This window comes from Mandrillus leucophaeus, unplaced genomic scaffold (assembly GCF_000951045.1).
Source record: "Mandrillus leucophaeus isolate KB7577 unplaced genomic scaffold, Mleu.le_1.0 Scaffold1215, whole genome shotgun sequence".
Lineage (NCBI taxonomy): Eukaryota > Metazoa > Chordata > Mammalia > Primates > Cercopithecidae > Mandrillus > Mandrillus leucophaeus.
In genome coordinates this window covers 955,329-970,586 of record NW_012100488.1, presented here as the reverse complement: position 1 = coordinate 970,586, position 15,258 = coordinate 955,329, and the positions used below count along the sequence as shown (strand labels likewise).

The 15,258-nt window shown below is 41.5% G+C and overlaps 1 protein-coding gene across 1 annotated transcript in view; it reads left to right on the top strand.

Annotated features, from left to right (window-relative positions):
- Positions 1 to 6,346: 6,346 nt before the first annotated feature.
- LOC105533026 (cilia- and flagella-associated protein 54-like) overlaps positions 6,347 to 15,258 on the top strand; it is a gene marked incomplete at its 5' end in the record, with an annotated part of 140,743 nt that continues 131,831 nt past the window's right edge. The window contains 3 exons of the mRNA XM_011971362.1: positions 6,347 to 6,499; positions 11,358 to 11,445; positions 11,746 to 11,955. Of these exons, the coding sequence (XP_011826752.1) occupies positions 6,347 to 6,499; positions 11,358 to 11,445; positions 11,746 to 11,955 (451 nt within the window). The remainder of the gene's footprint in view (positions 6,500 to 11,357; positions 11,446 to 11,745; positions 11,956 to 15,258) is intronic.

The window sequence follows — 15,258 nt, the reverse complement described above, 5'->3', positions numbered from 1 at the left end:
TGACCTTGCCTCAGAACTTACAAAATCTCTGGTATGTGCAAAACAAAATCTCTGGTACGTGCAGAAAACCAGGTACTCACAGAACTTACGAAATCTCTGGTATGTGCAAAGATTAGAGAGTAGAACAAGGGTGTAGCAGGTGGGGGGCAGGTACACATCTATCTTTGTGTCCTTTCAGGAAGATCACCTTCTTATGGTCAATCGTGTGTGATGAGTTTTATTCAGAGTATAATTCTTCCTGAGTGTGTTCTTTTATTGAGCTTGTCTGTGAAACTTGGGGAGTTCCCTTACTTTGGGATCCATAGCTCAAAATGTGATTTATGTTATCCCTTCCATCTTAAAAAGAGTTGCTATAAATGTGAGAAAATATGTCAAAAATTGTTGTTATCAAAATGATGACTAGCATCAAAGGGATAAGAAAAACATATATAGTAAAATTCTAGACCTGTGTACCTGTAGATGTTTACTGATGATAGGTGCAATGTATCAGAAAAGCACTTTGCTTGCCTCCTGTTAAAGTTACATTTGGAAAGGCAAGAGGGTGGCGGTGGGACAGAAGGGAAGGGAGGTGCAGTCAGGCTACAGTAATCCTTTGGGTTGATTCTTAGTGGTAGTGGAAGCACAGACAGTTTGAGCAATCATTAGAACAGGAATATTTGAATAGATAAAATTTTCTAAATACTGTAATGGCAGTAATAATTTATTAAACTGGAACTATAGCTTCTTTAATTTTTACAGTCAAAGGAGGTAGATATTATTATGCTCATATTACAGATGAGAAAATTAAATGTTACTAGTAATTAGTGGGCCTGTGATTCAAACTCTGCTTTAATTACTCAACCCTTGAGTGCTCCACTGTGCTACCAGGCTTCTTCGCCATTGCTCCCTTTCAGATTGGAATTGCCTCTAAATTTTACAGCATTCAAGAAGAAATTTGCTGTATTTCAGTGGTCACTGAAGACAGACACTTTATTCTGACTTACTGTAATAGTGTGGCAATTTTTAGATGATCCTATATATTAATTATAGGTTTTACATGGAATTGTTATCATTAAAAACTTAGCATCCTGTTGGGGTCCGCATGTTTCCTAAACAAAGGAATGAACACACAAGACAACACAAGACAAGACAAACATGGCGGCCACCTCGAATGGCGCACTCTGCTTTATTTTATACAGTGGTTTGTGGAATGTTGCCAAGTCACAAGACACATTGTTGTTTTTCTGACCTTTCCCTGACTTTCTGGATTTTCAAGATGTTTACACATAAACAAGCCCCCAGGGTCTGCTGTTAGCAGCTGGCTCCTTTGTCCTCCCTGTAAACAGGGAAGGAAGGCCCTGCTTCGTTTGCGAGAGCAGGACTTATGGGGAACGCCCTGCTTCGTTTGCGAGAGCAGGACTTATTGGGAACACCCTGTTTGTGAGCATGTAGTCCTCTACAGCATCCAACTTGCAGCTCTTTCTAAGATTTTAGGACCTCTGTTATTGGGAATGTTTTTTGGTCTATGCTCTTGGGTTTATTTGGCAAAGTTTTAAAATGCTGAATTTTTTCAGTATACTGAACTCAGATCATCAACGTATTTGTCAGCATGTTGGGTCTTACGTATGTCATCACCCTGATATGTCTGCAATTCTTTTAAAAGGTAGAGTACTCATGGTGGTTTCCACACCAGATCGCTGCTTTAGACCATCATAGATTTTCTTTTGGCATAACGGCATTTAGTGGTGATGCTTGGTACATTTAATTCTTCAGAATAGATATTGCAATGCTCCAGTGCCTAGGAACATTTGGTGTACTCATTATTTAACAGCATCCTATTCTCCCTTCAACTATTTAATAATGCATATGTAATTTGGTGTAGTCCCTGTAGGATTTGGAGAAGTAAGAACACCTCATTTTATAGATATTCTTGTATGGGTGGGTAACTTGCCTGCTTGTTAAGCTCCATAGGGGAGATAACTCTATGGATATGCCATTTATTGAAGCTGTTTTTGCATTCTGCCTGGGATCTGTCTCTTGGGTTTTGACCTTACTGGTGTTTAAGTTCTCTGGTAGAGTTATTCAGTCCTCCGGTGTGTTGAAATTTTCAACTCTTTGGCAGGTATGTTTTATTAGTGCCTTTGGGCATTTGGATTGATGTGGCCACAAGTGTAGGAAGCAGTCCAAATTTCAGATCACTTGCTGGGATCCTTCCATGGTGGACCCATCTCTCAGGAGTCATTGGCATTTCAGCTTTCATTTCTACATTGGTACAATGAAAGACACAATGTTTTTCATTCTTCTTTTTTTTTTTTGCTTCTTCTCCTCCTTCTTCTTTCTTACCTATTTCAAACGGTTGAGGCTATTAGTGCCTCTGGAATAGCCTTCTTAAATTATCCATGGACGTTTTCAGAGAAGAACCCCCTTGAGGCAGAGCTGTCAAGATAAGGACTCTGAAGCTAATGCCACCTCCTCATTGCTTTGCATTATTTATCTCATGTAGACAGCCACGCCACTACCAACAGAACCCTAATTAGACAACCAGGAAAAAGATATGCAGGGCTTGAAAAAAGGGGAGAAAAAGAAAGTGAAATATAGTTTAGGAAGAACACAAAGAGGAATTATTTATCAGCCAGATAAAAAAGTAGTGGGATGATTTCATTCAGACTGTTCTTACTATAAATAAAAATTTTCAGATTTTATTCTAGAATATAAGCTTGGTGAGAGCAGAGACTATGCCTGTTTTGTTGACTTGCGTCTCTCTTCGGTGCCTGGCACAGTGCCTAGTACTTGTGAGTGCTCAATTTATCTTTTAAAAATACATGACCAGTGGTCATGATGTGAGCCTTCATCTGCTGAATGCTCACTCCACGACAGGCTCTGTGCTAGACACTCTGCACCTCCACACACAGGTTAAAATGGTAACCCTCTGAGTCATCCTGATTTCGGTGAGAGGGGTGCTCTGGGACTAAATAGGACAGAGACAAACCTGAGAAAAGTTAATGAAGTAAGAATTATCGCAGTTTTAACAGATATTTAAAACTATGGCTTAGAGAAAGTAACTATCTCATATTATTGTATGTGGGGGCTTCCAGCTTTCCTCCTTTCATTTACTTGCTGTTATGGGCTGAATATTTGTGGTCCCCCCGCACCTAAATGTTAAAATCCTCACCCCTAATGTGATGGTCTTAGGAAGTGGGTCCTTTGGAGGATAAATTAGGTCATGAGGGTGGAGCCCTTATGAATGGCATTGGTGTCTTTATATTTATTTATTTATTTATTTTGAGGTGGAGATTCATTCCATCGCCCAGGCTGGAGTGCAGTAGCACAATCTCAGTTCCCTGCAACCTCCACCTCTGGGGTTCAAGTGATTCTCCTGCCTCAGCCTCCTGAGTAGCTGGGACTACAGGCTCCCGCCACCACACCTGGCTAATTTTTGTATTTTTAGTAAAGACGGAGTTTCACCTTGTCTCCTGACCTGGGGTGATCCACCCACCTTGGCCTCCCAAAGTGCTGGGATTACAGGCATGAGCCACCACACCTGGCCTGGTGTCTACAAAAGAGACCCTAGGTTGCTCTGTAGCCCACTTCTATCATGGGAGGGAGGACCAATGAGAAGGTAACCATCTGTGAGCCAGGGAGAGGGCCCTCACCAGAACCCTACCATTCTGGTCTCCTGATCTCAGACTTCTAGCCCCAAATATCTGTGCAGAATAAATTTATTTTGTTTTCTTTTTTTTTGAGACAAGGTCTCACTCTGTCACCCAGGCTGGAGTGCAATAGTATGATCATAGCTCACTGTAGCCTGGAACTCCTGGGCTCAGGTGATCATCCCGCTTCAGCCTCTCAAGTAGCTAGGACTATAGGCACATGCCCCTGTACCCAGCTAATTTATTTTATTTTTGTGTAGAGACAGGGTCTTGCTTTATTGTCCAGGCCAGTCTTGAACTCCTGGCTTCAAGGGATCCTCCCTGCCTCATCCTCCCAAAATGCTGGGATTACAGGCATCAGCCATAGTGCCTGATGAGAAATAAATTTCTGTTGTTTATAATCCACCCAGTCTATGGTAGTTTCTCATAGCAGTTTCAACTAAGATACTTGCTTAACTTCTTTTCCTGATCTCACTCTCTAAGGAGAAAACGATAAAAGCCAAGCTCATGAATTCTTGCAAGAAAAATAGAGAAACAGAACAGAAACCTACAGTCTTCGGGATGTTGTGGATGAGGGTGGGGTCATGAGGAGTAGGAGGCCTGCCTGCTGGCACCATGCAGGACTGGGCATGGCTTAGCAGAGAGGGACACTAAGCAGGGAGATGGTGGGGACAGGGCAGAGCAGACAGGAGAGTGAAACTGGTAAGGAAGAAGAATGAGAGCTCCAGGGAGTTCACAAGAGCCACTGTGGCCTAAGTATTTGATTCTCTTAAATGTGTGATAGAGAATTGTGTCAAGACTGAATTTGCAGGGGAAACAATTACTTCTGTCAATGTGGCCATGTCCCTGGTTTGACTGAAGCCTCCAGGATTTCTGGATATAAGGGTATGTTGAAAGATGTTGTCTCTGTGGCCACAGAAAGTTACTCTGTGTTATTTATTCCATCAGGAACTCCCTGCTCCCTGGGCTCATAATGACTCCAGGTTTCTTCCCTTATTAACTTTCTTCAGGCTTATTCCTGTCCTGTTCTTGAGGACAAATCTGGGTCACAAATCTGGGTCATTGTCTGTTACCCAAGATTTGTTGTCCTTTGGTGAATCATCTGGGGAAGGCACTGGACTTGAACACCGGTTCTTCTGCTCATCTCTTCTTAAGGGCTTCAAACAAGGTCATACCTCTCAACTTCACTTTTCCTCCTTTGTAAAGCTTCAGTGATTTCTACTCCTGGCCATTTTTTTTTTTTTTTTTTTGAGACGGAGTCTCGCTCTGTCACCCAGGCTGGAGTGCAGTGGCCGGATCTCAGCTCACTGCAACACTGCAAGCTCCACCTCCTGGGTTTACGCCATTCTCCTGCCTCAGCCTAATTTTTTTTTCTGAGATGGAGTCTTCACGTACTCTGTCACCCAGGCTGGAGTGCAGTGGTGGGATCTTGGTTCGCTGCAACCTCCACCTCCCAGGTCCAAGCGATTTCCCCTGCCTCAGCCTCCTCAGTTGCTGGGTTACAGGCATGTGCCATCATGCCTAGCTAATTTTTGTATTTTTAGTAGAGATGGGGTTTCACTGTGTTGGCCAGGATGGTCTCAAACTCCTGACCTCAAGTGATCCACCTGCCACGGCCTCCCAAAGTGCTGGGATTACAGGTGTGAGCTGCCTCGCCCTGCCTAGCTGTTCCTGTTCTTATTCTAACTGTCTAAAACCCCTTGCCTCTTTTGTCCTAATCAAGTTTTCCCTATCCTCGAAGGCACAGCTGGCCTATCTTCTCTTCCACAATGTCTTCGTTGCTCACCTTTTCCTGCCTACACCGATCTCTGTCTTCCATCTTTCCCTTATTTTGGCATGTAACCAAATATTCCCTGCAAATGTGACTTTATTACTCCAATGTTGGAGTGTCCCATCCCTTCAGCTAGATAGTGAATTTCTTGAGGGCAAAGATCGTGCCTCTTAACCTCTTCCAGCTTACTGTGTAAATTACTATACTGCTAAGACCTTAGATTTTACAAGGGGGCTTCCACTTGTTCAACTTGTTGAAGAAACACATTCTTTTGTTATTCAATCCTGCAAACTGTGATTCCTCTCTCTTGGTGCTACTTCATGATGTATGCAGCAATTCTGCAGCTGAAGTCTCAGGCCCTCACTCACTCTTCAGAGACCTCGAAGCAACTCTCTCCCACTATGTCCCCTTTCTGGGCACTTTTCAGGACAGTTAGTTAGTTCTATACCCACTCCTGGGTCCCCCTCTTCCTTTCCTCTGCACCTTCCAGTATTAGGAACCTGTCTTTTCCTTCCCTTCAGAGAGTAGATGCCCATCTCCAAGCAACTTTATTTCTTCCTTTCTTTGTTTCTTCTTTTCGTCTCTTTCCCAAGACACCTTTGCTTTGAAGAGGCTGCTGAAAAGGAGTAGAATATTTCATTTTTTATGATCAGCAAAAGAAAAAGAAGGAGGCTTCATGGGAAAAATTGGCAAGATCTAAAGTTATTTGCATTTCATAGGAATCAAAAGTTTTCCAAGTTTTTTTTTTTTTTTTAAAGGACCTTCAAGTATACTAAAAGAAAAAAAAATGATCCTAATGTTGAAACACCTGCTGCAGATCTGGGGGCTTTGAATTTAGCGGCTTTAGGTTGGGACCAAGAAATTCTCTGAATTCGAAACTTACTGGCTCTTACCTTGGCTTGGTGCAGCATTTCATCCCCAGCGTTCCTCTTTTCTTTCCTTTCAGAATACAGCCGAGCCAAAGCACTTGTCTGCGTGCCCGTGGACGTGACAGAGACCTTGAGGTGTTTTAGAGAGACACTGGAAAAATCCAAATACCATAACAGATCAATGCGACACAGCAGAAAGTTGCTTTCATTATTTCTTGCACAGACACAAGGTAAAATGTACGCTCTGTATCTCTGAATCTTTCTTTATGTGGGGTGACCACCCTGCGGATATCCCTCTTCTGCCCTCTCGTTCTTCCCCCCGTGTACATGCAACACTCCCTGATGCCTTTCACTTTCCTCTTGTCTAGTGGATCTAGTCTCTGTCTTACACTTTAACCAATGCACTTTCTCACTCACTGACTTTTATGCTTTCTGTGAAACTAGCAAACTCTCTTGAGTACAGTAGATGTGACAATATTCATTAATTTTAGATTCTGTACATTTATGTTCTTCTTACAGTTTTCTTTGAAGGTGTGGCACTGTAGTCTTGTTTTACTTCGTGAGTAGATGGATTGAATCATACTGAGTTAACTAGAACCTTTTACCAAAACACTACTTTATCAGTGGCAAAGAAATGGATACCTTTTAAAACAAGCATCAACAAGATTTCTTATTAATACTATAGATTTTGATCTTAGGGGTTTTATTTTAGCTTAAAGTAAGATATTCACTATTGTTGGTTGCATTGCATTTATTTGTTTTCTCTTTTAACATCTATCTGCTTGTGAATTCAAGCAAAGCTGGCTTTGAGTGATTAAATGGTAACCTCAGAGAAGAGTACATTCAAATTTAGGCTGGAAAAATCCTGAACTATCTATTCTTAAGTTATTTAAAATTTTTAAAAATGCTATTTTATATTTATGATTCTCGCTATTCAAGTTGGTGAGAATAATAAGAATACATTTAAATAATAGGCAAATACATGTAAAATAGTATAAAATTATTAAAAATAGATTTAAATTCTACTTAATTAAAATGCTAATTTCCACTGAAATGATCTTTTAGAAATTTGACCAATTTTTTTAACAACCACAGGCAGAGTTTTATTTGTTTACGTATTTATTTGTCCGTTATTGTTGCCTGCCCCCCACACTTTCTATGATATGTATCCATAGTTTTTGGTTATATTGTCTGCAGACTCGCAGTATGTTAAATTAGCTCTCCATATCCTGTTTGGCTTCTTTTAATTGCTCCATGCATTAACAGTGGGTAAGGCTGGCTGGGCACCATGGCTCACGCCTGTAATCCCAGCACTTTGGGAAACCAAGGAGGGCAGATCATTTGAGGTCAGGAGTTCGAGACCAGCCTGGCCAACACAGTGAAACTCTGTTTCTACTAAAAATACAAAAATTAGCCAGGTGTGGTTGTGTGCACCTGTAATTCCAGCTACTCGGGAGGCTGAGGCATGAGACTCGCTTGAACCAGGGAGGCAGAGGTTGCAGTGAGCTGAGATTGTGCCACTGCACTCCAGCCTGGTGACAAAGCGAGACTATCTCAAAACAAAACAAAGCAAAACAGAAACGCACCCACCCCCCGCCACAAAAAACAGTGGGTAAGGGCATAAATAAAAAGGCAAATACAATTCCTAGGAATGGTTTACACCAACTCACTCTGAATCTCACCTGGTACCAAAATATTTTCAGTAGTTTATCTCTAGTCCTCAGACTGTAGACTTCAAAATCTATACTAGCTTCTTTCTCTATTACTTTTAACTGCTTCCCCTAGAATATAGATTTTTTTTCCCATGTGTTCTCTGATCTTATAAAGAGACAAGTTTTTTCTTTTCTTTTTTTTGTCTCATGCCAGAACTGCTTGTGTGTTGCTTCTATCCCAGAGGTTTCTGCCCCAGAGGCACACTAACACTTTATTGTTGGAAGCTATTTAAAAAAGGCAAACTCAGATTATGCAACTTCCACCAGTCCCCCAAGAGCAATGCATTATCTCAGTATTTGCTTTCTGGCTGACAGTCCTCTGTAGTGCTGTTTTTTTTTTTTTTTTTGAGACGGAGTCGTGCTCTGTTGCCCAGGCTGGGGTACAATGGGGCGATCTCGGCTCACTACAACCTCTGCCTTCTGGGTTTAAGCAATTCTTCTGCCTCAGCCTCCCGAGTAGCTGGGATTACAGACATGTACCACCATGCTCGGCTAATTTATTTTTAGTGGAGATGAGGCTTCACTATGTTGGTCAGGCTGATCTTGAACTCCTGACCTCAGGTCATCCACCTGCCTCGGCCTCCCAAAATGCTGGGATTATAGGCATGAGCCACTGTGCCTGGCCCCTCTGTAGTGTTTTTGATGAAATAAGGCAGACATGGAGCCTATCCACACATACCTAGGATCTTTAGATATGATCCTGGATACTAAGTTTAAGGACATAGTGTCCCTCAAACTACAAAAATGTCTCAGCTCTATACAAAATATTTCCTTTCTTTTTGCTATCCATTTTCTCTACCTTCCCTCCCAACTTCCCTTCTTTCTACATTTTAAATTTATTTCTTCTTATTATTTTTCATGAATTTAGGAGAGAGAGAAGGAATAAACAATTCAAAAGGTACTTCTGGAAAGGTGGAATTTTGCCTGGGGACAGAGGAGATGCATATGTCAATACCCCCTGACCTTTCTCAGGAGCACTTCAGAGTTTTTAGTTCCGTGGAGAAAAGCAAACTTCCATATTCACAACTTGGACTTGTAATTTCTTCTTATCACCAAACTATTGGTAAGAGTTAGCCATTATGTATTCGTTTTCTTTAATTTTTTTTTTTTTTTTGAGACGAGGTCTCATTTTGTCATCCAGGCTGGCGTGCAGTGGTGCTATCACAGCTCACTGCAGCCTCAACCTTCGGGGCTCAATCTGTCCCCTCCCACTTCAGTCTCCCGAGCAGCTGGGACCGCAGGCTCACACCACCACACCTGACTAATTTTCATATTTTTTGTAGACATAGAGTTTCGCAATGTTGTCTAGACTGATCTCAAACTGTTGGTTTCAAGCTATAAGCCTGCCTCACCCTCCCAAAATACTGGTACAGGAGTGAGTCACTGTACCCGGCTATGTCTCCATTTTCTATATGATCTTCTACATTAATGCTGAGATTGCATCTGGTCCTGAAATCTTACCTTTAAAAGAAAGATAAAAGAACCTATACCCCTGCAGCAGTGACAGAACAGCCTGGAGACAGAAGAAGCTTCCAGCCTCCTCCCTTTACCCATTTTCTTAGCTTGGCCATCACGATTGTGAGATTCTAGGCCACCCTTCTGTTTATTCCTCTTTCATTGGAGCTGTGAGCCCCTTGTGGGGATGGAGACGATGTTCTTTTTTCTGGTCCCAGCTAATTCCATTTGCCTTGTCTTTCCCTTGATTTGGCTTTTCTACAGCTTCAGTAGTATATTCCCAACCCATACGATAGACCCAATGTCCTCTTTCTTTCTAACAGACATTTTATGATGCCCCCTTTACTTCCTGAAATAAAATTTATATTTAATATATTCTTATACACATTATTTTGAAAAAAATTATTATGAAGCTCTAAATATAAAAATAGGGGAGAAATAGCTTCACTTTATCATAAAAGAATCAGTTTGTTGGTGTGTAAATGCTCAGGCATTAGAAGCTGTAAAGAAATAATCAGATGCTTGTATCCTGGATATGGAATCACCATGAATGTGACAGCTGCGTATGCAGACAGAGACAGGTATGTTGTATTGGTGACTCAAATACTATCAACATGGTTAAATTCTGTGATATTTTCTAAAATGGCAAATAAATCTTGGTAAAGTCCTGAGCAAAACAAAGAACTACAGTGATTGCAATGTCTGGAAAATTTAGAAATCGTGGACATTTAGAAATCATGCAGAAATACCCTTCTTATGTGGAAAACGAAGTTCGATGTGACATTCAGATAGTTATAAACAGGCTTCTCATCTTTTCCTTCACTGTAGGGGAAGTTTCTGTGCCTTGCAGGCCATCTGACATCTTTGGTCTTAACCTATGAGTTACCAAAAGATGCCCCCATCGTGACATCTAACAAAACCCTTTCTCACATTTCTGAAATATCCTCTAGGGGACAGTATTGTCCTCATTAGAAACCACTGCCATGTTGGTTGGGGTTTTTGGCCACACATCCCAGAATGCATGCATTCACTAGAAAAAAAAAGTATATGATTTTTTGTTGTTGTTGTTTTTGATTGACACGGAGTCTCACTCTGTTGCCCAGTCTGGAGTACAGTGGCGTGATCTTGGCTCTGATCACTGCAACCTCCACCTCCTGGGTTCAAGCAATTCTCTTGCCTCAGCCTCCTGAGTAGCTGGGATTACAGGCGTGTGCCACCATACCTGGGTAATTTTTATATGTTTAGTAGAGACGGGGTTTCACCCTGTTGACCAGGCTGGTCTCGAACTCCTGACCTCAGGTGATCTGCCTGGTTTGGCCTCCCAAAGTGCTGGGATTATAGGCATGAGCTACCTTGCTGGTCCAATTAGGTGATATTAAAGATATTTTCTGCCTTCAGGTAAAAGGAGAAATCTGATATGTGGTGATCTTGTCACATGTCTGCTAAAAAACAAACCCTTTGACCCTTCCCATCTGCTATAGGATAACATCCACTTTCCTCCAAGCTGCAGTCAGAGGCCCTCAGAGTCTGACCACTGCCTCCCACTTCAGACTCAGTTCACCCTCTCCAGAAAACCATACTCCAGTCATGCCCATCATTCCTATGCGTACCCAGCCATTTTCCCTTACATGCCGTTTCTAATTTTCTCTTCTCCTGTCTCTACCTGTATGACTTTTATTCTTCACGAAGCACCATTATTACTATCTGTTAGAGCCAGTCTTTCATTCTGTAATCAAATAGAACGTTTGCTTGCTCTCTGTGTATATATATTGTGTGACATTTGAAGGCGCTGTTAACTTGGAGTTTGCTTACTGCAATCTACACAGTTAAGGAATAGTGCAGTTTAAAATATTCTTGCAAATATAAAGAAAATATTTTTCTAGGAACTGACATTTGTTCTTTTACTTGATTAAAAATATAGATGTTCTCCAAGCCAGCAATCAAAGAAGTCTTAAAGTTCAGGCGTTGCATTCACTTGGAAGTCTTCTCATCTTCGCAGAAAAGAAAAGGTAGATTTTTAGAAGTCTGTAGAACAAGGGCAAAAGTTTTTTATTTTCTTGTTTGAAGAAGTTTTTAATGATTATGAAAAAACATTGTCATTCATAAATTTTAGTTTTTCAACAATACTACATTGCTACATTTTATTCATCAAATACTACCTGAGAGAAACCATTAAGAACAGTGAATGTATGTATAGTTATACGTATGTTAATTGATGTTGCTTCGGTGTATTTGCTTTCCCTTCTGGAAGATAGATTTAATAATGGGTCTCAGAAAATATACTGCTTGATGCTTTGTCTCTGTTTTAGGGCTGCTTTTAAGTGTTGGTGTCAAGCTCTTGATGACATATTCAGAAAACCAGACGTGCTGCACACGTGGAAAGAATTTGGCCCCTCGCTCACCAATGTCACCAACAGCCATTCACCTCTGGGTTTCAAAGACTACAGTGAGGAGTTTCTGTCAAGAGTTGGCATCTGGGGGTGTTTGCAAGGAGCAGTCATATCAGCAAAGATAGCACAGTGAGTGTGAGGATAGAAGGATCCGCATACTAGCTAACAGCTTCCTTGCAGGGTGCCCCCCAGTGCCATGCAAAATGCAATGCCTCATGCACACTGGATTTCTGGGAGGTTATGTCCATATCATACAGGGCCTTACAGTTTATTTACTTATTTGTGATGTTTATTGCTTATGATTATCTCCTTTTCCTGTAACACAACTCTTGCCCCAAAATATCAGTGTCACCTGGGCCCAGGTGTTTGCTTTGCTTACTCATAGATCCCAAGTTCCAGATATGCATTCAATAACTGTTTGGTTTTTTTTTTGTTGTTTGTTTTTTTTTTGAGACGGAGTCTCACTCTGTCACCCTGACTGGAGTGTAGTGGCTTGATCTCGGCTCACTGCAACCTCTGTCTCCTGGGTTCAAGAGATTCTCCTGCCTCAGCCTCCTGAGTAGCTGGGATTACAGGTGCCCACCACCATGCCCAGCTAATTCTTTTGTAATTTTAGTAGAGACAGGATTTCACCACGTTGGCCAGGCTGGTCTGGAACTCCTGAATTCCGATGGTCTGCTCACCTCAGCTTCCCAAAGTGTTGGGATTACAGGCGTGAGCCATGGCGTCTGGCTCAACAATGACTTTCCGAGTGGTCAAATGAATGAGCAATTGGTAAGAGAGCAGGAAAACAGTGTGGAGGCAGTCAGGCATGGGCCTCATCCAAAAGTGTACTAGAAACCAGTTACTTTCAACAAGTTTCACATTCCTTCTGAGACTCAGTGTCCTTATCTCTAAGCCAAGGTGGTAAAAATTACATGCCATACTGTATCAATTTGCTAGGCTGTCGTAACAAAGTACCACAGACTGGGTGGCTTAAACAACATAACTTCGTTATCTCATGATTCTGAAGGCTAGAAGTTGGAGAACAAGGTGTTGGTTAATCAGTTTCTTCTGAAGCCTCTCTTCTTGGCTTGTAGAAAGACCACTATGTCCACATGTGGTCTTTCCTCGGCATGTCAATGTCCTAATCTCCTCTTCTTATAAGGATACCAGTCATATTGGATTAGGGCCCAACTCTGTGGCCTCATTTTAACTTAGTTACTTACCTCTTTCGATGCCCTGTCTCCAAGCATGGTCACAATCTGAGGTTACTGGGTATGTTAGGCTGTTCTTGCTTTGCTACAAAGAAATACCCAAGACTGAGTAATTTATAAAGAAAAGAAGTTTGATTGGTTCTTGATTCTGCAGGCTGTACAGAGAGCATGGTACTAGCATCTGCTGGGTTTCTGGAGAGGCCTCAGGATGCTTTCAATTATGACAGAAGGCCATATTTGAATATAGGAGCCCGCATCTCACATGGCAAGAATGGGAGCAAGAGAGAGTGGGAGGTGCCACACTTTTTAGACAACTAGATGTGATGTGAACTTACTCATCACCAAGGAGATGGCACTAAGCCATTCATGAGGGATCCACCACCGTGATCCTACTACCTCCTGCCAGGCCCCACCTCCAATACTAGGGATTACAGTTTAGTATGAGATTTGATGGGGATGTATATTCAAACTATATCACTAAGAGTTAGGACTTCAACATATGAATTTCTAGGGGACACAAGTTAGCCCATAATACATACTGTATTACTGTCCTTTTTTGCTGCTGTAACAAATTACCCTAAACCTAGTGGCTTAAAACAAAATAGATTTATTCTTTTACAGTTATAGAGTTCAGAAATCATAAAATTAGTGTGTCAGCAGGGCTGTGCTTCCGCTGGAGGCTCTTGGGGAGAAGCTGATTCCTTATCTTTTCCAGCTTCTTGAGGCCTCCTGCATTCCTTGGTCCATGACCCCACCTTCTATCTTTAAGACCAACACCTTAGCATCTTTCCCCCACACCTGCCCCTCTCTGTCTGTCTCTCACATCTTCCACCTTCACATCTCCTTCTCTGTCTCTGACCCTCCTGCCTTTCCCTTATAAAGGCCACTGTGACAATCCAGGATAATCTTCCCTATCTCAGTGGCTTTAATTTAATCACATCTGCAAAGTCTTTGTTGCCCTATAAGGTCACATATTCATAGGTTCTGGAGATAAGGTCATGAATATCTTTGGGGGTCCATTATTTAGCCTTCCACACATAACACATGTGAATGTCTTTAACAATGGCTTATGCATAGCTAGCACTCACAAATATCTTAAGTATTTCAAATTTCTGATTAACATGAGAAATTTGAAAAGTATGGAGGGATTAGAGGTATAGGTTTCCTTCACCTCTCCAGTTACTTCTTTAGCTGACCTGTCGGAGGTGGTGAGCAACAACCTGCAGAGTGTTTTAAGCTGTAGAGCACACTTAAAAAAACTTACCTGTTCCTAGGTGGTGATCACATTGCTTTCAGATTAGCATCTTCAGTCAGGGAAGTAAGAAAGTACTGCTTTAAAAGTATTAAATGTCAAAGATTTAGACTTCTGTCAAGTTTAATTTTTTTGTGCTCCTGGGATAGAACACACACACTCTCTCTCTCTCTTTCTCTCTCTCTCTCTGTCTCTTTGTCTCCTGAAACAAAGTCTGAGCTTATGACTTAGTGGAGCTTGTCAATTGGGAATGGAAAAGCCAAGGAAAGGAACAGGTTGGAAAGGAACAGCTACAGGCTTCCTGCCAGAGGGCACCTCCGCTTCTCTGAGCTTCTGAAGTTATTACCTAGTGATTTTTAACAAACAGAAAGTCATTTCCTGGTTTCCCAGCTGGAAGTCTGACTGTCATAGGAGATGTCATTCTACAGGGGCTTTGGCTGTTTTCCTAGACTCCCTGAGTAGAGGAAACTCTTCTCCCCCCTGTAGAATACACACTTGAAGATCCACACAGTGAAGCTGAACTGAGGTAGACATTGTTATTAATGTAGTGAACCTGACTGGTTTTAGGAGAAGGTAATGTGGTTGGTAGTTGCAAATGTGAATTTTAAGACTCTTATATAGAAAACTCAAACTCTTCTTCTAACGGACATAAAATGAAAGAGTTGTAAATGGAGAGATATTAATGTTTGGTGGAGATACTTAATGTTGTGAACGGCTCCATAATAAACAGCTAGAGAGAAAATACAATGCTTCAGTCTTCAGGTGGAATTATTTAACCGCACTCATCAAAAGCCTTTACTGTGCACCCACTTTTACCAAAAGCTTTCACTTCCAGGGCTTCATTCAGTGGAACCGATAGGATAAGTGCCCAAAAGTGTAGGCATAACAGTGTTTACCTCAGCATTGGAAAACGCCAGTGGAGATTCATATTTTTATGTTATGGCACATCTGTATGATAAAACATTAAAGTTCTTTAGAATAATG